The sequence below is a fragment of the Phasianus colchicus genome, chromosome 5, assembly GCF_987193195.1.
Source record: "Phasianus colchicus chromosome 5, bPhaCol1.hap1.1, whole genome shotgun sequence".
Classification (NCBI taxonomy): Eukaryota; Metazoa; Chordata; class Aves; order Galliformes; family Phasianidae; genus Phasianus; species Phasianus colchicus.
In genome coordinates, this window is record NC_143440.1 from 51,206,359 (window position 1) to 51,233,497 (window position 27,139).

At 41.8% G+C, this 27,139-nt stretch overlaps 1 protein-coding gene across 4 annotated transcripts in view; it reads right to left on the bottom strand.

The window, feature by feature from the left end:
• CDC42BPB (CDC42 binding protein kinase beta) overlaps positions 1-26,902 on the bottom strand; it is an 87,102-nt gene extending 60,200 nt beyond the window's left edge. For 2 of the 4 annotated variants that reach the window (XM_031592956.2, XM_031592954.2), the window contains exons 1-2: positions 26,410-26,900; positions 2,144-2,235 (exon numbers count right to left, since the gene is read on the bottom strand). In XM_031592956.2, the coding sequence (XP_031448816.2) occupies positions 2,144-2,235; positions 26,410-26,587 (270 nt within the window). In that variant the 5' untranslated portion in view covers positions 26,588-26,900. Of the gene's footprint in view, positions 1-2,143; positions 2,236-26,409 lie in introns of all 4 variants that reach the window. The other 2 variants (XM_090141677.1, XM_031592959.2) reach the window with 2 other exon arrangements.
• Between the last annotated feature and the right edge of the window lie 237 nt (positions 26,903-27,139).

The window sequence follows — 27,139 nt, forward strand, 5'->3', positions numbered from 1 at the left end:
TCACAAGTTTAGTTCTGAAAAGATCCAGAAACCCCTTCTAATCCCGCCAAAAGACAAACCACCAAAACACTAATCTAAAATTCTTTAGATATCAGATCTGGTCACAGTCACTACAGCAAGTAATTTGGCACAGCAGGATCAAAAAAAAAGCAGATCAAAGTAGCCCATGCTGAGCCTTCCATCAATACTAAATGCAGTTCAGGAATTTTCCTTCAGAGTGTATCCAGTCTGGTCTCCTGGACCACACATGCTTTGATGCTGCTAGAAGAGTTAAAACTAGTGACTGATTTTTACGTACTCATTGGGGTCAGAGGCACATTTTGTGTATACCTGGAACAAAGGTACTCATTTAGTTTCCTCCAGAAGAAATCCAGGTCACACATAGCAAAACCATTCTACAGTGGGTTCACTGTCTTCAAAACTGTGCTATGCTACTGCTTTGACTCTTAACAAACATATAGACAATTATTTATTACAGCCTTGATTTTCTGGGTCCCTTAATCTGGCCATAAACCTTTTTGCTCACACTTCTATTCTACACTTAATTTGTGCTTTCAGTCCTTCCTTGGACTTACCAACTTGTGTTTCCCACTTCTGTTCTTCTCTTCTTCTCACATAAGCTCCTGCAGAACTATTCTGCCTAAAAGCTGTGTCCAAGTAACAGATTACAGACAAAACCTAACACTTAAATGAAACAACTAATTGACTGTAATTATTTTTAAAAAACAAATATTGCAAGTCATGGAGTTCATACTCCGCTAGAAAGTTAACTTTTATTTTACTCATCAAGATCTTAGTATTTCCCTGGAAATTTTACTTATAACACTCAAGTTCTTGGATCAGCAGTGTTCACTGTGACTACACACAAACTACAGCGCTACGCTGTAAGAGGATGGTAAGGATTAGAATATATTCTTGAAACAAGAATTTGTCTCCACAGGTGTCTGTTTTTTTCACAAGCAGTCCCTGAAGAGTTTAAAATTTTGTTGATCTGAAGGTATTACTTCATCTACTACCACATACACATACACACAAACCTCGCTACTTTCCAAACCAAGGCTGAGAAAGGTCCTGGCATTTTTCTAGCTCCATTTGTAGTCTGCCTATGATAGCTCTACCCCATAATCAAACACTTTGTGAAAGTCTGACGAATGAAGCACACCATGCTTGAAAGGAAAGCCCTGCAAGTACACAGTCCTGCTCTGTGGAGAGACAGCAGCTGAAGATAAGCCTTAGCCAATGGCAGCAGAGGTTGCAACCAAGTGCTAATGGTCAGAGTGAGCCAATAATGGCTGTCACTACATTTGACTTTACTGCTGTACAACAAAAGAATCTTCTTGAAAGAAATGTAAATTTTTTACTTCCAAAAATCCTCTACAGAGGATTTCTAACAGAAATCATCTGTTTTGCTGACAGCTATATCTTTAGTTATGTGCACTCAAATGCAGAATGCGTTGTTTTGAGGTTCTACAGCAGTCTCAGGTATCCTGTGCCTCCTAGAGGAAATATGCTCATGAACACTTTTGCCAGGGTCAGGCCCTCTCAGGCTTCTGTGATTGATGAGACTTTCATTAAGCATATTAAGAAGTATAACTTCAGTCCAGGGTTCTGAGCCTGGCAAGTCCTCAAAACACAAGGCGTTCCTATCATCCCAGCATGATTCAACTTGCTGTCCAAAAAACAGATCCAGCAGCCTTTGATCTTCAAAGATGACAGGGAACAGCCTCTGAGGCAGCCTAATGCGTCCTTCTGCATTACCAGATTGCTACAGAGACAGGCAGATGGGTGGAGCAGCCTTTGCATTCCTACCATAGAAGCAGCCCAGTTGTGTTAAATTACAGCAGCACAGAAAAGTACATATGGCAAGTGGGAGAAAGGATCCCAAAGTCAGCTGTGCAGCTGCTAGATGGGACCACTCAGCTCTCACACACTGAATAGGCGCTTTGCTGCACTGAATTAGCTAATCACAGAAGTGGCAGAAGTAGACACCAGAAGACCTACTTCAAAGTAAATGGCTAGCACCCATATTTGCAAATATTTTAATTTATCTGTGTGAATCTTTTGTCTTCGGAACAAACGCAGGTCAACTGCACCAAGAAATCAGAAGAACAAAGGATGAGAGTTATGTTACAAAGTATCTTACCTCACCAAATGCACCTCTTCCAATCACTTTTATAATTTCAAAGTCATCGCGATGAAGCTGCATCTCCTTTACCAATTTTGTAAATGGTTTTGCTGTTTAGGGAAAAAAAATGGAAAACTCAATTATTAACAGAAATTTTGTAAATCAAGTTAATCCATTAAGCAGAAATTTGAAGTACTTGCAGCATACACAGTTCACTTTTTTCAACTACTACTAGAACATACAAATAGGAGAAAAAAATTAGAATTTTAAAATGAAGTTAAATTCCCTAAGTAGTCAAGCTTTCGTCTTATGACAAAATCACTGTCTCAACTTTCTGTTCCAAATTAGCTCATCTACACCATTTATCCATCACCAAGAAGCACGGTGTGTAACACAACCCTACTAGTGTACTGGTGATTACATGACTACACAGTTTTCTGGGGCTGCAATCCACAAAAGCAGTGCACGAGATTAAGTAGAACACACATAGAAATTAGGTGAACTTTTCTTATTTTGTGACAAGAAAACTACAGATTCCACTACAACTCACCCTAACATATGGATGGGCATTATCAACTTCAGCAAGTTTTCACAATCTACTCTCGGGAGATAGGATGTACTTCATGAGGCCACATGGGAGAAAAACCATCAGCAAAAATTCACTGCTGCTAATAAAATGAATATCTGTACTAAAGAACAGCCATGGGTTTTTTTTTATTCTTGGGAGAGAACTTAAATTTGAACAAATGAAAGAAATCATGTCTGCAGAGAAAAGCACTGATCCTATATCCCTAGGAAGTGGATCCTTCAAGACGGCAGGATAAACAGACCCCATTTCCTTCACCACCATTTCTATTCAAGAACTGCACAAGTCCTATGTCAGTCCTGCTGTTTCAACTCCATTTGTTAGCAGAAGCAGTATGGAACAAAATGACTTGGTTTAACCCATGGAAATGAAAAAAACATTCTCCCTCCTAAAAGGAAGTTGCCATTGTTACAAGCTATTCATAAACTTCACGAATGTTGGTATTTAAGTATTTAGCAAACACTGCTGTTAATAAACACAGTAACTTCAATAGCAACTCTCTTAAAAAATATAGCACCAAACACAATGTACAGAATGGCAAAGTGGATAGTACTTCACCCCAATGGACAAATTCAGGTCTTTTCAAGGTATCTAAAGTTTCTGAAAAGTAAATAAAATTTTAAAGTAGGATCTCATAGAATCTCATCATCACAGATACCAAAATGGAGTTTATGTAACAAATGAGAGCCCAGAGGAGGCAGCAAGCCAGTAATTCTCTTAAACTGATATTTGCTTTATTGACATTTTGGAGCAGAACACTGTTTATATCAGCATGTAGCCTGCTGCTTTCAAGTACTGGATTGCACAATTCTTACTTCTTGGTAAGTTACATCAAAAAAACATTTCTAGACTGCTTTCCTGTTTTCGCCTCAGGACTGCTGCTGCTCCTCAGCTGCCTCGTATCCAAATTAGCAGCGTACACACAGCTAGCAAGACTGAGGCTGCACAAACTTGTTCCACAAAGTATCAGAACACCATTTGCCATTTGTCCTTGCCAGGGTGATGCCAAGCAATACGCCCACTAACACAGAATCAGTAAGGGGCTTCAGATTCCTTTTTCTGTTTTATAAATAGGGAACTGAAAGTAGAGTCTTTTTTCCATACACTGGAATGAATTATTACATTTTAGCGATTGGTTTTGATCCCAATATTAACAGTTGGAATTGAGGTAATACTTAATGAAAGTATTTTATCCTGGCAAACAAAAGCATTAACCATACTGGGGGTTTTGTTGGCAGCAACTATCGAATTCTGTTATATATACTGTTGTCAGGGTAACTCTAGTTCTGAGTAACTGTACGAGCTTGTTTATTCAGGATTGAAACTTTAAGCAAAATTTGGGATAGGCGTTCTATGTGCAATGTATTTGTATGCATCACTGTATTTTCACTCAAGCTGATTTGGCATTATTGTACTTGCACTTGCTTGGAAAAAGGATGTTCTCAGTAAGTACACACACGGGGGAAAAAAGTACTAACTTAAGGAGCCAAGAAACGCCTGCTTTCAAGAATAGTATACAAAACAGCCACAGTCTGTGTTTTGATCAATATTCATAAATTGAATGAAATGCCAATATTCATTTCTTCACTGAAAACCAAAGTATGTATGAAAGACATAATTCTTTCCCACAAAAAAATTACATTCCAATCATGTTCTTTTCCTGATAGATGGAACCACGATGCTTTGTTTGCACAGGAAGAAAACATCAATTTGAATAATTTGAGAACATAATTTGAAGCCCAGTCACAGGTAAATAGGTTTGTGATTTAGGTTTCTTGCATACATCTACACCACAGTCAATTATGGCATCCAATAGAAAATGTTTGCAGATGGATCCATGTAGAAGGACGAGACGCTGCAGGAAGCAGCAGCAAGGTGATGTGACATGGCAATGGGGCAGGAAGGTGCACTCCAGCCCCAGCCAAGGGCAGCGATGCTTTGGAGCTGTACTTTCCCTTTAGATTCTGTTAATAATTTACTCTCTGGAATCACAAAAGGTAGCGCCTTTATGTTGTAATGGACCAAAGCCTACTTGTGGGCTCATGGTAACTCCTGTTTCAGTGGTGGAGCAGTCCAACAGCTACAATTTGAGGACTCCATGTTTTGTTTGGCAATGCAAGGTTCCAGAAATTCAGAGTCACAAAAATCACTGAGTGGAAGCTGCCAAATGTTCAGGAACATCTGATGTTTTGTTATTATTGGCAAATTTGAGCTTTAAATAAGTGTGACAACTGTAAGAAACTAGCACAGAATCACAGGACAATTCTGGATGAAAGGGACCTCGGGAGGTCTCCAGACTGGCCTCCTGCTCGCATCGCTGTCATCACTGATTTCACAGCAGGTTACCTGAGGTTCTGTCTGGTCAGCCCTCAGAAATTTCCAGGGATGGAGCCTTCCACCACCTTTGTGGACAACACATCTACATACTGTACTGCCCTGCCCCAGAGTGTCACATATCAGAACTGATCTAGGTTTTAAACCTATATAATGAGAGGATAACATTCAGGCAGACCTGCCCAGAAGGCACATCCAAACCATATGTCGCACAGAAACCACACTCCCATTATCTACCTACTCCCTGTACAAAAAGGTACGGTAGGAAACTGTGAGAATTGCACAATATTGATGTCAAAGGAACAACAAAACGACGCAGATAACTGCCTGTAGAGCCACACATCAGGCAGATCCAATATCTCGTTTAAGGTGATGTTTTCTTTGGAGGAAGAACATGAAAGAGAAGCAAGTTCTACCATTTCTCTCAACCACCCCTAACTTACATTCTAGAAATCAAGTAACTTGCTTGCCCTTTGTGCACCCTTTTCAAAGAAACAGCATTCCTGTGATATTGCTACTAAAACAGCAGGCTGACAGGTTTAACAAGTTAGTGCTTGTATACATGTCTTGAGATACCCACACCCAGGTAGCCCCAACCAGCTTACGAGGGCTGATAAATACCTCTTATAACCCACTCTCTGGAGTTTTAAAGAACTACAATCCTCTCTCTACTTGATGGTGAAATTTTCACTCTATTTTAGAAGTGTAAATTTTTGCTAATTCCTCCATCCTTTGTTGACTCCAGCCTTAACTTCTTCCAATTATAGATTCTTGTTTCCCTTTTCCTGTGCTAGCCTGTTTCCTCTTATCATCCACCCCTGCAAAAGCTTTTTTCCTCAGTGTGATTTCCTAAGGAAATAAAGGATCATACTTTGGCAGAGTATCCATTCCTCCTTCTCCCTAACTTCTGATCCCAGTTCAGATACTTGATTTCCCGTGTATCAAATTTCACTTAAAATGTCCAAAGATACTAAATTACTCCCAGTTCTATGAGAACTGAGGATGATAGAAAAGACCCATCGTGTCATCCATCCCCATGAAAGGAAAGGCTGTAGCAGGAATACAGTTGGGCAACCCATGCATCCTGAGCTGCGAAACGGACATACCTTGTCACCCTTGGGCATGGAGGGAGCTATAGGTACAGTAGGGTGACAATGAAACCCCAAAGTGAAGAAAGAAAGCGTGCATCAGAAAAGAGAAGGCAGCGCAGTGAGAAGGGCAAAGGGTTGTGCAGTAATGGAGGCAGGTCCCAAATCCATGGGAAGCCAAACTTCAAAGTTCTGCTGTTTACAGAGAAAGGTGACATTTTGTGCTCTATGACACACTGCCTGTGGAGCATTTTACTTGTGCCATGTCCCCCCTCCCATTTTTACAACATGCACTACACACACACACTTCACTTATTCTGCCTGCCTCTTACTCAATGATCCGACTCTTCATCACTCAGCATTCATTACACAAGCAAATTCAGTGGTGCAAGACTTCGGCGTTTAATCCAGTAATAACCAGAGAAGCACTGCCTAGTTCCCATTGCAAGGCGTTCACAGATCTTGCAGAAGAGCCTCTTGAGTAGGACGCTGCTCCATGCTGAGCCATCAAGTCTCACAGTTGGTCAGCGCTTCGTTAAATGACACATACTTGTGCTAGCACAACACCAGCAACACCTGAACATTCTTGAGATCGATTGCCAGTGAGAAAATTACTAGGTGGTAAGTTTATTAATAAAGTTGAGATTGTATTAAGAAACTTAAAATTGGTATACAATTGCTTTTTAAAGAGCAAACAAAAACAAAGAATTGCCAGATCTTCACTGAAGACATAACTCAGTCACAGGATTAGCTTTGTTTTACAAAAGTTTTCTGGCATAAGTAAAGCACAGAGCCAGACCACTTGCAGTCAGATATCTCGATGGTGCTTAGACTTACTTAGATCACATAAATCACATGAAACACCTCAAAGATTTAAACGGACAAAAACAGTCATTATTTTTGATATAAACCAAGACCATACGGTCCATGGTTTCTGCATTGTGTTCCAGGAGGGACTGCATCAGTCACAGAAAAAATAATTCTGGCATTTAGGATCTGATATAACTACCTATATGAAAGAGGTATTACCATGTTGAAGGATAATGGCAGCAGGAAATGCCATGGAGAAAAAGAATTCAATAGCTGCACTGATACTGATTCTATTGGCACAGCTAACTTTGCTGGCAGAGTAGTAGTGTATTTACCTTGAAACATCATCTGTGGTCACTGTTACTCATTAAGTACACTTTTTGTGGGGCAAGACCACAAAAGCAAGTACCACACAGAAGGTCTCCCTGAGCAGCAATATGCTACCATTTGCCAGCTCACTGACAAATGGTACCACAAATGCTCAATAGCTGGCCCACTGCCCAACTAGCCCATTCACCTACAGTGAAAGGCACTGAAGATAACACTGGAGACAGGCAAACACTGAAGAATGCACAGATCGTTCTGAGCAGTCTAAGTGGCAAAATGCACTGCCAGTACAACTGCTGCCAAAGCAATGGCACTTCTGAGACCTGCACAGCACCAGAGCTGTAGCAGACAAAAGAGGAAAAAAGCACTGGCTTACATGTGCAAGAACAAACATCCGACAACTATTTCCTATGTATATCTGTAGGTCTCTCTGAAAGCAGTGCCACCTATTTCCATAGAAACCATAAGAGATACAAAGAGCACAATAACACTATTTGATAGTGTTTTGTAGCTAAGAATTTTCTCTATCTCACATTGCTTCTGCCACCACTGAACTGCACCACCCACCACCTCACTGCACCGACATCCACTCCTTGGTCTCCTTAAGGAGCATCTATGAATGTCAATGGGCACCATTTTCTCCACGTGGAGGAATTCAATTCCACACTTTCAATTCCACGTGCACGATCAGACCTGAAGGTAAGGGCATGTGCTGATGCAACAATGGATGCATATATAGCTGAGGAACTTTGCATGTGAAATCTACCAGAGGAGGAAGCTCACTGCAGAGTGAAAAATTTGATATTTCCTATCTGTTTCCCAGCTGTCACCATTGTTTGGAGAGGGAAAGCTGCAATGCCTTTCCCCAAGGCTCAAAGCAGTCCTGCAGATTGAGCACCAACCACAGATTCCCTATCAGTCTCTTCAGCTTCAGAGACTTAATGACTACTGTGCAGGAGCCCAATAATGTCTGCAGCACATGTTTTTCCAAAGAGACAAACAGTAGATCTTGCCTTATGAGATTTTTATAGTATTTTCCTTCCTTTTAACTGTTGCAAAGAAATATGAAATTACTATTCCATTATTCTGCTGCGAAACAATTGTCTATATCCAAAACCTTCTGAAGTTTCATCTTCAACTTTTTTCCTTACAAGGTTCGGATTCCACCCAGAAAATACACTTGCATCAAGTCATACACATGCTCACTGAATTACAGGTTTTCCCTGGGACTGACTCTCTGGCTTCCCAGACATTTAAGACAAGCAAAGGGGGAGCCTGCATGACCACTTTAATCCAGGAAATCCATTCTGCTGCTGAAAGACTTCCTCCTCATTCCTTCCCACCACCGCTCCACTTTTATTGTTTGGATCATCAGTAGCGCTCACATGGCACATCAAACCAGGAAACATTTCCAGGCAAAAGCTAACTTGTCTGTCCATCCCCTCCCACCGAATCATTCACCCAACGTGACTCACTCACAGCTGCAATGCTGCAGCATCAGCCTGGGGCTGCAGGAAAGACTGTAGAGGGACAAAATGGCCTTTTTTGGAATTAATGTGGACCTACTTCACACTGCAATCAGACGCATCTGGCATGTGAGCATTTCAAGCCAACCTACAGCACACTAGGACAGAATCTTCCAAGATGTGTGTCAAAACACTGTAAGAAATGCATGGCAACAAACATGGAATGCTGGTTTTGCTTAATGTAGCTTTATTTTTTCTGGTACCTGAATTTTTCTGTACTCTAAATACAAGGCCAATTTTTGCAGGTGTGGGGAGAGACTATTTAAGCCATAGCAAATTGAGATTACATACTGAAGCACATCAGTAATGGAAGATTGTTTCATGCTTCAATGTGAATCACTAGTTCCAAACAGTAAAATATCCATGATTCAATCTCCTTTATTTCATAACAAAGTTGTAAATATTTTAAAAATCCATTAATTTTACTGCAGGACAGATGATCCAAAAAGCAGAGTTAAGAATAATTTTTGTAGAATAGTTTGAGAATTATGACTGCAAAGGAAAAAAAAAAAAAAAGTAGATATTTGCACTTATTTTCCAGATGATTTCAAACAAAAGATTAAGGAAATCTTGAATTTGAGCTCACCCAAATTTCAACAACATGAGAGTGATTCCAAACTGTATCAGATTCAAATCTCTCACGCACCCTTGCTAAGAAATAAAACAATTCCAGACTGATGACCACGCTGTGCTGATATAAGCTTGCTTACATTAAGGAAGTAGTACTTCAACACGCAAACAAAGTTCTACCTTCCCCATCTGCATGCTATATTTCATCTTAAAAGTAAAACTATAAAGACCATAATCATTTCATTATTACTTACAGTAAATAAACTTATCTTTTCCAGATATATGCAAGACAGTCTGAAGTAACTGAACACTTCATATATGCATTATGTAACAGCAAAATGTATACTTTACATTGGTTCTATATTTACCACACGCCACCTCCTTTAAAGAATTGATGTTCCTATTCATCAGCTTTTCTTGGCAAAGCACCTCCACATATATTCAGTGACAGGAGAGCAATTCAGCTTTACCAGGCACCATTTTTCTATGCCTACATATTTAGAGCAATTTAAATTGTAGTTCAATTAAACTGGAGTGATCTTGGATCCCTGCAAGCAAGGGACAGTTTCACAGGCCTGCTTTCTTCCTTGTGTCAGCTCTAACAAACTCTGCTGGTCACACCTCACTGATCTGATTCTGCTCACCAAAGCAGCAGAAAGCTAAGCTACTGAGCAACACAAAGCAAGCATTTCCAGGTAGCTTAGCAAATGGAATCATCAGCACTGAAGGGTCAGAAAGGCCGCTACACCACAGCGAGCAAGAAAAGGAAAAGAGCTCAGGTTTTTTTTTCAGTGGCAGTCATCTTAAATAGCACAGATCAAGATGAGATGAAGCATGCACACAACAGCCTTTGCCGCAGCCTTGCTGGTGCAGTGCTGGCCTGCGTTGGTGCTGCTGCATGCTAAGCTGAGCGAGGAGCCAAATCAGATCACAATTACCTTTTTTCCATACTTCAGTTCTCATCCAGATCAACAGAATCATTGGAGAAACAAAAGACAAAAGGGATAGAGTACCAGATCCAGCTAACACTGCACCTGACTTTTGTTGGTTGAGAAATGTTTATTATTTCTTTTTGATGGCTCAAGACTGCAACACTGCACATAAACAGCCTGGACTGTTTTCCAATTTGAAGAGTTTAGACAGCAACACCTCTTTGAAGCAAGGAGTGGTACATCCTTCTGTTCATTGCACTTTTACATGGCCACATAGGACGTTTTCTCCAACATTACTCACCCAGTTTCAGAACTTCCTTCAAGCCCCAGATCTTATTATAAGGTCAACGAAAAGTCAAATTGCTGCTTTAGGTAAAGGCGACAGACGCCCACCAAGTAATTATTGCAACCAGAGACAAGTACCTCAAGTTTCTCAGAGGCAGAGAAGAGCAAAATTACCTTAAATCTGCAGAGAATACTGAAGAAGTCTCATGCTAAAACTTGCCTCACATTATAGCAAAAGCCTTTGAGAGACTTTCTTATTATTAGAAATAATTTCTCTTCTTCAACTCCCTGAATTATTTACAAAATAAGTTCTTCAGGAAGAATACCACGTTTCTCATTTCACCTGTATTTTTAGTAAGTGTTCACAGCTCAGAAAAGCAAAAAATTGTCAGTTGTAAACAGCAAAGCCTGCAGAATTTTGTTCTAGAACAGTATGCATTTCAGTTATCAGTTTGCTGAATAGCATCATTATTCTGAAGATTCAAATTGCCATATAATATCTGCTACTAATTAAGAATAAATAACCATCTAGAATGGCGGTGTGTGCTTGTTTTTTGTTGGTTTTTTTGTGTTTGTTTTAATACACATTGAATAGCATTTTGGATAAGCAAAAAGTAGGAATATTAGACACACCACACTTCATGTTCAAAACGTCAACGGACCCTTTAAACCAAACAGTTACACACAAAAAGTCGACTTCTAGAACAGTGAATTTTTCAAACTTAACTGATTTAGAACACAACTGAAGGGCTTTAAGACTGCATGCATATGCAAAGAGTACAGAATTGAATCTAAAAGCAGAACACCACCATACCTTTTCCAGAGACATTTCAAAGCCTCCAAACATTCTAAATTTAGCTGTTTCTATACAGCTGGAATGAGTTCTTTCTCCTCTACCCCTCACTCTACATTCCTGTCACCCACTCTCACCCAACTTTCTTTGTAATTCACACACAGTATATTGAATAAGCTCTTTCCCATTATCCCAGTATTGCGCAGGTCAAAACCCACACTTTCACTTTTGTATGGTTTAGCATTTTACCCTCATCTTTTTTTAAGATCTTTGACATACTGTCTTTCTGAAATTCTTTAATTCTGTTTCACAATTTTGAACTCTGAACAGTTTCTCAGCCTCCATAGCACAGGTTAACAGACATCCTTCTAGACCCCTGCCAACTCCTTGGAGACTCATATGCTCCACACTCCACCATTCCAAACCAGACCGTCAATTACTGCACACCTCACTATGAGCTGCAGCAGTTGGGTTCTGGGTTCTCTCTTCCAGTAATACGCTTGGAGCCACAGGGCTTCATGGCCATAAGCTGGTATCAAAATTAAGTCAATTGAGGACTATGCCAACAAGTTTTCCATACCAGATACAGTATCTGAAGAAGTTTTGCTCTTAATCTTCTTGTTTCCAGTTTCCTATTCTCCCTTCTCTTGAATTTAAGTAAATTCCCACGTTGTCTTTGTTCAGCGAGCACTGTATTCAAAATCCTTTTGTCCTGAAATTTATTTCCAAGCATTTAAGTAGGGGATTCTTTTTCTATCCTCACGTACAACCTATCTAGACAAGCATACTGACTTGAAAATACAAATTCAGGTACCAGGGCATTCAGAACATGCTTGTGCTAGACTGGTACTCAAATCTTTATCTATACTACCAGCTCCATTCTGTTGATTTCCAACCTTTTCATTTCCTGACAATAACAACCAAAGGCTTGCATGCTCCAGTGCAATAGCAGAACCCTACTGGTGTGGCTGTGCTTGCAGAACTTCTATTCCCAAAGAAGGAAACAGTGAAGATGTACTGACTTCCCTACCAAATCTTCTGACAAAGTGCACAGCCTCTGAGGAGACCACAAGCAGAAGATAAGAGCATAAGCAGAAGAATAAGAAGGAATTTCAGGAAATCTTCAAATATTTGAAGTAACTGAAAACTAGTACAGACACTGACGTCAAATGTGCAGAGAAGAGCCAAATGGTTAGCTTTCTATTTCTTTACACAACATTATAGCTATATCCCATTCCTTTCCCCTCTTTTCCTACATAGAATTTAGTATTTTCCTTCACTAACTTATCTCCAATGTCATCTAAATAAACCTTGGCTACTTTGCCCATCCAGTGATTGTTTTAGCTCTTAAGTAATTTTTTCCATTTGTGTTGACTCACTTAAAAAACCATTCTGTCCCAAACCACACTCTTTTTGTCAAACTTTCGTTCCTGGTACTGTAGCTCAGTATCTAATTTTTGATGCGAGTACCACGGAGCTGATGCTATGTAAGCTTTTTGCTCTGTAAACACATCTAAAATTTTCTACTGGAAAGAAGTCTGGAAGAGATGTAATCTTTACAATTTTAGTTTTCTATCCCGAAGATTCTTAGAATTTACAATGGTTACATCTCTTTGTTTTTAAGCCTACGGGAAAAGGGGTAGCAGGTCTGCTTATTTGGTAACACATCATTCCACCTTAGGGTTGTCACTGTGAATGCAGTGAGGATGTAAATATTACCAAAAACATTTTCAGTCTCTTAGTTGTTTCACAGTCTTTAAAAAAAACATGAAAGCTTCAGTCCAGTTCTTATGGACAGGAACAACACACCACAAGTCTATGGCAAGGATCTCTAAGTCAAAGACATCAAACAGCACTGTGCAGAAGAACGTACTTAAAAAGCTAGAATTGTTATTGTTCCAATCTTCTGTAAAGGAGCTGATGTCTTCAAGACTATTATTCTGGCAACTGCCTTGATGTTTATACCCTAGCAGCCATGCAATTTTCACTTTATCGTTATTTCTTGATTTCTTGAAGTCCTTTTTTCACCTCCTTTATAATTTAAATTTTAAAACAGAGTTTCTAGCACCATCATTAGAAAAAACTGCTCTGTGAAATCCTTAAAAATAATTATCAGGAGCAGCAATTTGTTGAAATATTGCATGATATTACTTGCACAGTAATAAAAAAAGCCAGTGTCACTTTGTCCCAATCTCTACTGCTCAGATGGCACAGCAGTTCCTCTTACACAGGAACAAAAAACGTACCAACTTATTGTAAGAATTTTTATAATAACTGAGAAGATTGTGAAGTTGCTGTCAGAAGTTCACCTCCACCTGTTAGTTCAGCAGCATTTTAACAGAAGAAAAGTCAGGAGCATTTACAGCTGTACCACACAAAATCAAAATTGCACAAGTAGGTCTTTTCTGAAGGACTACTCTCTAAAAAATGCATTTTCAAAGAACGAGGATGTCATTTCAGAGTCTCATCTTTCTTACATGAACCTATCAAAAACCATAAAAGTTAAGTACGAATTTTCTAGTTATCACATACTTTTGAGTATCATCAGTCCCTTCTTCAAAATCCTATATAACAGATGTTTTAGTACATGATCTTGATTTAAGATTTTTCTTAAAGTACACCTACTTGGTACTTCCAGAAGTGATAAAGATGGCTGGCCTGACCAGTGCTTATATTGCAATGATCCATACTTTGGACTAAGTGATGCTGCTTCTAGTTCTTTATAATTGAATGCTTATTTCAATTTAAATACTATAACGCCTCAACAACTGATTTCTAGACAAGTGTTAAAAGACTGCAAGTCAACAACATTGATTTCCTCTTCCATGAATTGTTACACACAGCTAAATTTACTTCCTTGCCAGTGAATCATTTTACACAAGAGATAACATTCTCCACCTAAGTCCCTCAGAAAATATAGAGGATAAGTTCTTAAGCATTATATGGGGCATGATGGGGGAGGGAGAGATGAGGGCAAGGAGATTGAAGTAAGAAGTAGGTCTTGCCCATGCTCTGCAAGAGAGATTATCCATTATCTTCCACCAGCTGTCACCCATTCCAGAGCTCTCCACGGAGCTCTGAAGGTAAGTCACTGGAGCACATTCTCCAGTGAAGTCTTTGTATTATTTATTCTGTAGCTATCAAGCATATACTTGAAGTAACAGCTATTATTATCAGTGGGCACAGTGATACATTACAATTAGCGATGCAATAGATGATGGCAGCAATGTGTGCAAAAGCATCTGCTGCTGCTTGAAAGACACCTCTGCAAAGGGGCTTCTCTAAATCAGTTAGTGAATAAGAAATAAAAATTCTGAACAACGAAGAGGAAATTGAGGAAATTGAGAAGGGGGATGACATTTCTCAGCAGTTTTATGTAGCAAGACTTGGCACAAAAAAAGAAGTTATTACCATGGGGAAAGAACAGGAGTGAAGTAATGGCACCTGTAACTGTGCAGGTACATCCCAACAGGGAAGCAATACTGAAACCAGAATATGCTGTGAACTACTTTTTTTTTTACAATGAAACACAAGCACAGCTGAGGGCTCAGAACCACAGCACCTGAAACAGCCATACATTACTTGGAAAAAGGTTTCTTCTGAAAAATTAAGACACAACAGAAGTTTCTCAAGTACATACATAGCCCTTGCCCCAAAAGGGTAATGGGCCATTACATTATGTTATATCCCTCTGCCAGTGGATGCCTTCCTGATAAAACTGACAGTGTCCATTCTCCAATGAGGATATTTACCAGACTTCAATACATTTAGGAATCATTTTGTAAAATCTGTTCTGAAGAGTTCAGGGAAATCTTCCTTGTCCACAGATGCTCAACTGTAGGCAAATAACTCATAAAAAAAAATTATTTGTATGGAAAGTCAAGTGCCACTTAGAGTATGCTCTATCAGTACTCACAATGCATCACTAATAAAAGGAAGCAGCTCCTGTTTTCTTTCCCAATTATACATTGCTACCCTTACCACTGATTGTACTTACCATGCTATCTTCCATACAGCAATATGATCTTAACACTGAAATTGTTACTGTGAGTTTTGGTCTGCTAATGCTCTAGCACTGACAACACCAGTATGAAAAGCCATATTTCAAGTCCAACTTCATGCAAGTTTTACGAGTTCTTATCTTACAGAGAAAAACAAAACCAGGGATAATCTCCCATTAGATCTTTACAGCTATGAGATAGATTTGTTTCACCCTGTTGTTAGCAACTGCTTGGACGTACTTCTTGTCATGTCAGACATAAGAACACTCAGTATTCTACTAGATAGAGATCCCTTTGTAATACAGCACTAATATCTAGAAGATCAACAACACCTTTATTTTTCCTAAGGGGTGATTCAGCCTCACAGCCACACAGGGCTTGCAGGCTTCCCACAGCCACATGCAACAAAGCTTTAAAAATACTTCAACTGTCAAGACTAACAACTGAACATCAGGGAATGGTACTTGGAAAAAAGCAATAGACATAAAGCATACGTTCAAAAGTTCTTAAAACCTGTTCTTATAATTCTATTGCAGGAATGAGGAAATTCACTTTTATTAGAAGCACGACAGGACAACACAGGAAAAAAAAGTTTTAGTTTCTCATAATTTACAAGTCCAAAATTTAGCTAAAATTTGGCCAATACTTACATTAAGGCTACGTGGTAAAATGCCAACCAGAGTAAACATTTGAGATTACAAAAAAAATAAAAATGAACAGTGCATTCACACAAGTTATTTGAACTGTGTTGTATACCAACAACAACAAAGAATGATTTATGGGCATCTATTTCAGTTTTCATTCTGAAAAGTCTGAGGAACTCTTTCATGTTAAAACACGGGAAAAAAAAAAATCAATAATACAGAATGAGAATAATTTTTTCACTGCAAGTGACCTCTGCAGATCACAGAGTCCAACTTCCTGTACAAATCTGAGGCAAAGTCCAAGTTTAACCAGGTTGTCCAGCGGCTGGTCCAACTAAGGTTTGAAGATATTCTGGGATGGAGCTGTGGGAGCCCAATATACAGGCAGTCTCCATTTCCAGAAAGAGGCACCACTGACTCCTTTTCCACTTGCTGTTTACTAGGATCCCAAATCCTTTTCTGCAAGGATTCCAGCTGATCATTCCCCAGCTTTTACGAGTCCACGGTGTGAGATGCTGCACTTGTGTCAAACTTTGTGAGGTTCACAATGTGAAGAAAAAATAATATTGGTAAGCAAAAGGTAAAGTATCAAATGTGATGTCAGATATCCTCACCTTCCACAGTGCCTGAAACATTAAATAAAACTTCTGCAATGTTTAATAGTACCTGCAAGAGCAGAAAGTTTATAACTAGAATACCTCTAATACTGATTCTGTCAAAATCTACCAGGGCACTTCTATTCCTGGGTTCAGTCACTCAAGAACACACACACTGCTAATGTTGAGGATAACTACTGCAAAGTCTTTCCTAAGGACACATTCTCCAGCACTAAAAATATTTTAAATCAATCCCTCTCCCCCCGCCATTACATTTTTTTACCTTTACAATTTATACCAGAAGTCAACTCTAGGATGCACAGGGATTGCATACTCTCAGCCATGGATGCACAGCTGACAGCCTCAAGCCTTGCAGGTACAGCACTACACCCAACCCAGTAAATCCTGCTGGCCTTCAAGAATACGCACACAGCAATAACTATGGTTCAGCTGCCTCAATAACCAGTAAATGCTTCTAAGAGCAACACAAAGACAGTCTGTGGGCCCAAAACAGTCTCCAGTTAGGTATCCCCATGGCATGCTGTCTTGTATTACTTATCAGACAGCAAAACTACAGTTTAAAAACAGTCTGATGTTATCACTATTCCAAACTTAAATTAAGTGCCCAGGAAACCCCAAGTTGAACTGGTAATGGAAGTCTACACTTACAAGAGTAGAAGTTTAAATAGTCAAACTGAATTCCCCAGTACAGCAATACGATGGCACACAACTGAGACACTTTCCTAGCTAAATCTGCCTGAAGGAAACTTTTTGTACTATTTCCCTGTGACATAAGAAGTACCTTATCTGCAAGTCGTCAGGAAGTCTGCTCTGAAAGATGATGTGTTCTGGAATTCAGTAAAAAATACCATGTCATCCATAAAAGGCAGAAAGACTATCTGCCACAAACTCTAGCCTTTGCCCTGCATTTACAACCAAGCATCCAGGGGTTTCTTACCAGTTATTTTATTAGGACCTTTAGATCACTTATAGTCATTTTGCATGTAAAAATGTTCTTCTCCCTGCCCTATGTCATAAGGCAACCAGGGTGAGGTCCTGAATCATAAAAATGCCATTTCCTTTCTTGAGTGAGTAACTTGACAGGGCTCCAGGGCAACAAAAGCATTTAAAAGAACCCACTGATAGCACACAGTGAAATCCCACCCTAGCCTTAAAAGAACACACAAGTATAAAAGAGAAAAAATTCAAAGAGAAGTTACGTTCCTATTTCACTCATGGACAGTGTTCAAATGATCACATACTAGATAACAGAAACTCTATTGCTTTTTTTCTTTTTTTTTCTTTTTTTTTTTTTTAATTTTCAGTATATACATCTTAATGAAGTATATGCAACCACAGAAAAAAAAGACACATGCTACTTTTTTGGATCAAGTCCCAGAACAGACAGAAGCCAGTAGAACAAAGTCTGCAGAGCACGCACACTGCATTTATCTCCTAGCACTAAGAAGAGACAAGGAGAACACAGAAATCATACACAAAAATTGGGGGTGGTGAAGGATAATTGATCCTATCACAAGAAGAGCTCAACTTAAAAACCAAACATGCACCTTAAAAAGCAAATCCTGGAGAGAACATATTTCAAAATGATAATAGGATCTTGGTGTCTAAAGTCACCCTCCTGCTGTTCCTACTCTGCCTTAATTACAGCAAAATAAAAGGCAGCCAGAGCATTCCAGCTCTCAACATTGATCAGCTACGTCAAGGGCAGCAATAGAACTGGCAGCACACAGAAAAGCTGCATGAAGAAGCCAACTTCTGAGAAAGGACGTGGAAAATTAAGATAGGAGAATGTGTGCTGTAATAGCAGCAGAAATAGCAGAGAGGAGCACCGTCCGTCCCCAGGGTGTGCATGGATCTCTGGAAGAAGGGGGAAACCAAGGACAGAGGAATTCCACAATAGTAGGGACAATGGTTTCTGATGCTCAAGAAGTATTACCTCTTCCTTCCTCAGATGAGGCCAGATTTCCCTCACACACACCCAGCACAACTCTAAAACTCATTCAAGGTTTGTAACACCTCTCAGCTGTTTATTTCCACAGAACTTCAGCATTTAAACCAATTGAGAACAAAAACTACTTTTATGCATTTTCTGAGAATTTGTAGAGGTCCAAAGCTTTTCCATAAGTCACATGCAGGGAAAACGTACAGTACTTCAGCTGAGGGGATGCTGCAAGCAGGAAGCCATTCCTGCCACAGTTGCTTTACTTTAACTGATGTTCCACCTTCTATAAGAAAGGATCCAAATCCCAGGAACCACACAGTCATAAAGATCTAAGCACAATATTGGAAGAATAGTTGCAGCACTCCTTTAGGATTGATCTCCACATAAACACTTCAGGAGTTTAAATTGGTTTCATCTTTGTTATTTATCTCTGATTTTTTTTTTTTTTAATGAAAACTGGAACAAAATAACCTACGATTAAGCTGAATTGAACGTTCAGACACAATGCTTTATACACTTCTTCAAAATCCTGAAAGTGAACGTTTCACTAAACAGACATAAATGAACTTCAAGGAGGATTTCACAAAGCAATTACCCACATTTATTTTTTTGCCAGAAAACATTCATAAACATGAAAAGAATTTAGGATATATCTGGAGTTGATGCTGCTTCTCATCTTTTCTCTAGTTGGCTTTGTTGGGAAAGGCAGCTGAATATATCGAGTCCTTAATGGCACTGCACTTAGGCAAGGTAAGAGCATCACCTCAACCTGCATTAATGCACACCTGACTAATGAACTCCATCCATGCTAAATGCTCAGTGAAGACATCCCTGCTGTTTTCCAAAGCTCGGACTCCTTTATAGAGGTCTCAAGCTGGGCACCCAGAGGTACCAGTCACATCTGAAGCTTCAGGCCATGGGTAAGTAATAACAGGTTTCAGTGTTAAGACCCTGATGACACAAATGACGGAAATTACTAACTCAGGCACTTCAGGATGCCCACAGCCTCAGCTGGTAATGATGGATGCACATGCTTAATCTGAATGCACCCCAAGTACAGACATGATTACTAAGGTCTATGCAAAATCAGGGCTTAAGAAAACAGTGTGTAGTTTCCTATTGAAAAAAGCTACATTCATTATAGGAACAAAGGTCCTCATAAGTGGAAGCTTGCATTCCAGCAATCTGCATGCATTGATGAAAAAACAGTGGAATACTGTAGTATTAGGAGACACTTAAAAAGAACAGAACACATAAAACCACAGACTGAACGCACTTGAAAATTTTTTGACCTCAGAAAGCTTTTTTAAAATCAAGTCTCTCCTCCTTTCTTTTTAAATACTAGAGCTTCAGTCAGACATATTAGCAAGTGTGATATAAGCTCTTTGGTGACTACATCAAGAATAGATTGGAATTCTCATGTGTACTTTGCAAGAGCCTTAAAAAATGAAACTTAATTCTGTTTGAAGCATTATCAAAGCAAAAATCTAGTAAAAAGTTTCAATAAGCCCCTTATCACCTTTCCCAACGATTTTGCTTGCGGGCCACCATCCCAATCATCTGTTCAGACTTGGGTAAATAAGGAGACGAGTCTATGCAGTTAATCTGAATCCGAAGCACTACATTCCATTAATGGCTCTATACATTTGCAACTGTTTAGGTATCATAATTCTTCCTTTTTGGAACAGCCGTCCAAAAACAGCTTGCACGAACTGCCTCAAATTATAAGGAAGGATGTAAGTTTCCTAAAGTCTGAAGAATCTGCTGTAGTTTAACATTCCCAACTAATCTCAGCTACAGATCAAGACTTCTAAAAACCGATGTATTAATATACAACCATAAAGCAAAATCAACTTGCTAAAAAAAGCTGAGGAAAGAAGTCTCTTCAGCTTGACTCACGCAGTTAAAACTGTTTGCTTCTCGTAGGTGTAAAAGATACTGACTCACCCCCTCATGTGAATTATTTGCAAAAGAAAAGGTTACTTCAACTTCACTTGCCAAAAAAAGTCCAATGCACCAAATCTGCTGAATAAACCAACATGCAAGAGGTTTCTCTCCACTGAGAACGCGTAAGTGGTGCCAACCATGGAAGTTTTAGTGGCGTAAATGAAGACTTCCTTGGCCAAATGTATCTTAATATCACCTACAAAAAAAGGAGTTAAAATGACTTCTGTATTTCTACATGAAACAAGTCTCTAATGTGTTAGATTTATGGATGCTTTTGGAACCTTACTTCTGCATTCTACGTTCTCATGTACCATGTGCCAGACAGCACTAGGTGTATATTTTCTATGTGAATACAAGTCTAGCAATGACTTCTCTATCCCTTGCTGACTTTTTATATACAAACACCCTTAAAATAGAAAACAGGTTGTGGCCTTTAACAAGCAACTTATTAGCAAGCTTTTGGAAACTATCTATCTACAGGACAGAAGCAATGCCCACTTCCTTAGATGGCAGAAAGGACAAGCTCTGCCTGGAACAGCTGCCGTTTTAATAGCACGTGCTGATGAGCATCTCATCCTCCAAGCCACAGTCCCTTCACACTGTCAGAACACACCTCCACATTCAATGCCAGTATTGCACAGAATATTACATAAAGTCATGAAAAGATATTGCCCTGTATATAAGAGATTAGAAGAGCTGTGCTGTAAAAAGTCCATTATGCACTCAGTAGTGAGCTTTGAACCTCATGCCTTCAGATTGCTGGCCTTGACTACAGTGCTCTCAAAGCTAATGTGGCAGTTTTTGCTGCTCCACCATGACTTAATCCCAACGTCTATTTCGTAAAAGAACTGTTAACAGCAGAGAATGCTGGAAGCCAGGGTTCAGTGGCCCTGCTTGTCTGCCAGATGATGGCCAAAGGCTTCCTCACAAAGGCAACCCAGGCTACAGTGCCCTGACTCTGAGCACAGGAAAGCCCTCAGGGAGCAGGAAAGGCTTCCAGCTGTATCCGTCCTGCCCTTCACACAAAGAAACCATGACTACCACCAGCCTTTCCACAACCTCTGCAAGGCTGTAGTTCCTTGCCCCAAGATCCTCCTGCCACTGCCTCAAGTACAAGCGATCACAACAGGCTTCAGCAATCAGTTGGAAGGAGGACTTCAGGCAGAGACAGAAATCCAGACTTCTCGTTCACCAGCTGCCTTCACTGCTGAAGCAAGCTGTCTCCCAACAGGCTTATCACTCTCTGACCAGCATCTGCCTGCAGAGGAGGATGTCAAACAGGCCCACAGAGGCTGAAGGCACTTCCTGGCTTTTTCTGCAGACGGGAAGGGTAGGAAAGGGGGAAGTGGTGAAGGGAAGAGAATTTAAGTTAACAAAACTCAAATCAAGAAACATGCCATTATTAAGTGACACTTTTTCCTGATGTAACCCAAAAAGGCCACAAGGAACATCCTCATAAGCAGTGCTCCAAGCCTGACAGCTCTAAGGTCATCTCAAAAATACTTCAAAATAGTTTGTCTCACGCACCACATGAGTACTACATACCACATCTCCTCCTTTACCCAGCTCATTTTCTAGCAGATCAGTGTCTGTGGCAGCCAGAGGACTAGGGCTACCCTGCAGCAAGCTTTGAAGATGCCCTGCAAACAGGCTGCAGAAACATGACCTTTTCTCAGGTCCACATCCACAAATGTGAATAAAGCCATTCCAAACTGAGAGAGCAGACTCTAAACTCTTGTGAGAGGAAGGCCACTGCAAGTTTCTCTCTTCACTCATTAGAGCTTTTTATTTGAAAGGTTAACATGCCTCTATAAGCAGTTGGAAGGAGAAGAAAGTAGGTCTAGGAGCAGACTTGCAAAACTAACTCACAGACTCCTCTTTTAGCCCCCACCAAAAGCAAGATGCAAAACTTGAAGTACCAGTCCTCGCAGTGACCCAAAGCTGTGAATCACTGCACCAGCAGAACAGCAACCTTTCTGCTGAGCATTCTGCACATGATTTTTCCATCTATGGCACAGCCACCCATGTAACAGACATCCACCCAGAAGTGGCAGCTCAAGGCTGGGCTAGAGATGTTGCTGAGCGTTCTACACACGCATTTTTCCCCCGCCTAAGCCACAGTGAGAATAAATTGCTGTTACTACAATAGCATGCACTGCCTGCTTATTACGCCAGCCCGGCAGCCTGACAGCAGGTGCCCAGCTGGTCTACTTGTGCTAATCAGCTGCAGACTTCTTTCTTTTCCCCACAACTTCAGCCTGCCTTCAAGTTAGTTCTTCTCAGGGAAAACAAACAAACAAAACAACAATAGCAATAAGGAAAAAAACAAAAGCAGAACACCAGCCTAACTGGAGAGCAGACCCTACACGAACTGAGAATGCAGAAGATCAATCCAACCTATTCAGATACTGGCTTTGAGGTGTTCTCACAAAGAAATCAAGCCAGTGTGTAGTCCAGGAGGGTGAAATGCTGAACAAATCCCATGGGGATGACTGCCATCCTGCCCTATACACAGTGCCAGCAGTACAAAACAGGGTCAGAGAAAACAAAGGCTGGAGCAAGAAAGCCTGTGCAGCACTAAGAGCACTATGAACACCAGCAAGGCCCACTCCTGTTAGACTCTGCACCAAATACACTTGCTGACTGGCTCAACTCCTGCCAGTAGCTGCTGGAGAATGGAGCAGCAGGTTGTGCCAGCATGCAGACCCGAGCCACGATGGCTCCCCATCCTGTTATATTCTCCCTGTCATGCAGAACAAGGTCAGAGGCTTTTTGCAGGATAAGTCTCTCAGGAGGTCCCCCTGCAGTGCACAGACATTACTAAGCACTGGTGACCAGCATAATCCTCTCAGTAACTCTAAAGGCCGTGTACCTTCCTCCTTGCTTGTCACATCTTTGGGTAGCCTCAGTGGGCTTGGGCACCTTCAGCCAAGGCTGATCTGTGGACCTTCCAGCACACCATTACTGCCCAGCACCAGCATCTCTTGGGATGCCAGCCAGATAGCTCTCCTGGCAACCCTACTGTGCTACAAGGTCTGGCAGGGATAGGCAAGAAATTTGGCCTCAGAGGCCAAAAAGCCCTTTGAGCTGGGCAGTCCTGGTGACAACCTTCAGAGAGGAAAGAAAAAGCGTAACTGGAATAAACAGGGCTGGCTATTGGAGTTCTTTATTATTTCTCACTCTAGGAGCAGCATACACAGCAATAGCTTAAATGACACTAAGTACAGATTTGGCAAATTCTTGCTGAACTTGTAAGACATGGGTCTGCTGCGTTAACAAACTTGGATTTAATTTCCACTAGAAATACTGAGCATTATTTCAGTATCCATTACATAAACAATACAGTGACAGCCAATTGAGTGAGATCTTATTCTAGAGTTCTTATAAATAAAAGTAACTGGAAGAAAATTACTTCTGAAATCTTCACTTGAAAGCTCAGCTAGTCCTTCTCCAAAGATCTCTGGCATAAGAAAAAAAAAAAAAAAGTATTATAATTCCAGTATAGGGAAAAAAAATATAGGATATCCAAAATTCCGTTTACCATGGGAAAGCTACAACTGCCAAGGTTAAAATGGCAGATTCTGATGATGCTTCTGAAGAGATGGAAGCCACAGGCTGCCCCTGGGCAAATGGCCACACCCTACACTCTTCTATGGTTACCAAATAGGAAGAAGGTTTTGAAGAAATAAGCCTGTGGCAGGATTGCAGAGAGCAGCAGTCAGGTTTATAGGACAGAAGCAATGAGATCGATCATATGGGGCTTGCTGACCTCTGCAAGTGATGTGCAAAGTTTCCTGGATGTCAAGTGGGAGAAACTGGCCCACATCTCACAGTACAAATGTAGAGGAATGCTTGTTACACAGCCCAGTTTAATCTAACCTTCAGACTCATGCAGCTTATTTCCATTGTCAGTGATAAGTCTCCATTTCGTCAAAAGGAAATTCCTTCTGTCTCCAGCTGATAAAGAAATATGCCAATCTTCAAAGTATATCCCAAATATTTAGCTACACTCTCATGCTGCCACAGACATATAACAGCACACAGAACACAGCGCATCAATCCAGAATATCTTCTAACACAGAAAGGAACTGTAATTAAGACTGCACATCATGACACGAGGAAGATTAGTGTGTTTGGCATGCTATTTTCCTTATTAGCTGGAGGCAGAAACAAGTTCCTTGTCAGTGGAAACACGCTGTGAGGGCATTAGGACACAGATAAAAGGTGTCTTGTTGGCATTTACTTGCTTTTAACAGCTTGAAGGAAAGGGAGAAACCCACAGTATCAGCTTTAATTGCTTTTAAGGATATTCCCGACTGATGGAACACAAATATACAGCAGTCCAGACTTAGGCCCATCCTTTTACCAGGAAGAGCATGGATTATAAACTTCTATCCCTACTCTGCAGCACCAGATGGTAGCTCACATAGATTTCAATTATTTATTGAATAGGCACTTTGTTATACTAGGGTAATCCCATACTGCAGTAAGAGCTACGCGCTGTTTTTATTGCGACCTACACTTTTCATCAAGTCAGTAACCTTTTCACATTCAGTGGATGCTGCAAGTAGAACTTAAAAAAGCAATTTTACAAACAGTTGGATAATTGGTCTTTCCATCACACAGAAAATGACAACACGGGCATCCATCAGCAAGGCACAACCACCAACAGCACTACAGAAGCAGCATATCTCTCTTTGGCCTGTCCCAAAGGATAGAAATTAAGGGAATGATTTAAGTACCATGGCAGTGCGCTGTATCACTCCAACCAGTTTGTATATGCTCACTCACTGAAGCTATCAGCTCGGAAACAAGAGTATGACAACATACTGCACTTTGCAGAAGACACACAAAGCTCCCACCACAAAACAAATAATCAATGCTCCCCTGGCTGCAGCTTGCAGGGCAGATGTGATAAAGTGGTTAATTATTCAGTTGGCAATCGCATTACTGACGTCAATAGAAGAGTCCAGGAAGTGAATCCTCTTAGTTGGTTAGTGTATGACAAAGAGTGGTGGTCCCCACAGAAATTAAGGAGAACCAGCTGTCCCCACGTCTCAGCGCTGCAGTGGAAGCTCCAAGGGCACACTTGCATCCACTGAAGTAAATCGCCCCTCCCCCTCTCTTAGGAAATCCTTTGTTTTGTGGGCTTGGTTTTTTTTAAGAGAGATCTTTAAAAGCCTCATTAACTGCACACACATGGCCCAGCTGATAAACAGGACAGTGTTCTGGCGAGCAGTGCTCTCCCCTCCCTCACCCCCAGTTCCTCTTCCACGGAGAAGTTAAGTCACCTTCACTGCGCATTATTATTCATAACTTACTCAGCTGAATAAACCAGTCAGCCACCATGGTCGTTTTAACATAAATTCACTTAAGCATGCACCAGGGAAGGATCTCTACTATTCGCTTGCCTGTAGTCAACAACCTTAACAAAGCAGCGAGGGTCAGAAAACTTAGAATAAAAGTGCGACAGCACGTATCCACGCTTCCTTTTGTCCGCTATTGGAGGACTCTCACCATCACCCCGCTTAGTGCCACAAAACCACTGAACAAAGCTGCCACAAAGGCCGCCCGGCAGCGCTCCGTCCTTCGGGGCCGTGCCCGAACGGAAGGGACACGGACGTAACCGCTCTCTCGCCGCAGCAGGGCCGGAGCCGGCACAGCGGCGGGGCTCGGAGCCCTCCGCAGCCCGGCAGCGCTCGCAGGAGCGGGGCATCGCCCTACCGCTCAGCCCGGCCCGGGGACGCTCCGCAGCCCAGCGGCTCGCAGCGGGGTTCGGGGACTCCGCACCCAGAGCCGGCGTTCCCCGCTCCGGCCGCGCTGCGGGGCCGACGCCTCCCCCACCCCTCGCCCCCTGCCCTCGGCCCGCCGCCCGGGCTCACCCCACTCGAGGAAGTCGGACACGTATCGGTCGCGGCGAAGCGGCGAGTCGCGGCTGCACTCGGCATAGACGCCGACCAGCAGGTCGAGCAGGGTCTCCACGCTCAGCACGCTGTCGTTGCGCTGCGGCCCGTCCAGCACCAGCTGCTCCAGCCGCTTCAGCCGCACCTTGGCCGACATGGTGCCGGGCGGCCGAACCGGCGGACGGCGGCGCGCAAGGCCCCGGGGCCGCTCAGCCGCGCCGCCTCCCGCCCCTCACAGCCGCTCCGGGGCCGAGCGGCTCCTTCCACGGGCTCCGCCTCAGGCGCGGCCGATCCATGGGCCGCGCCCGGCCTCCCGCTCCGGCCTCGCCCCGGCGGCGGGAAGGGCCGCGCCCGCTCGGCTCCGCTCTCGGCTCCGCTCCTCCTCCGCGCCGGGCCCGCCACGCCCAACACGCCGCGCTCCGACGTGGGCACGGCCCGGGAAGATTGGGCCCAGCGCCGCACCGTAGCGGGGAGTGCGGGGACGGAGGGGGCGCGCCCCTCTGCTCTTTGCATCCGCCTCGACAGATTCGTCGCGGGGCCGAGAGGGGGCTGCGCATTCGCGGCCGCACTTTCGCCTCCCGGCATCTTCTCGCCGCTATTGCGGATTCATTAAAATTGGAAAAGACCGCTAGGATCATCGACCACTAAGATAATCTGGTCCAGCCATCAACGTGTTCCCACCATGCCCGCTAACCACATCCCTCAGCGC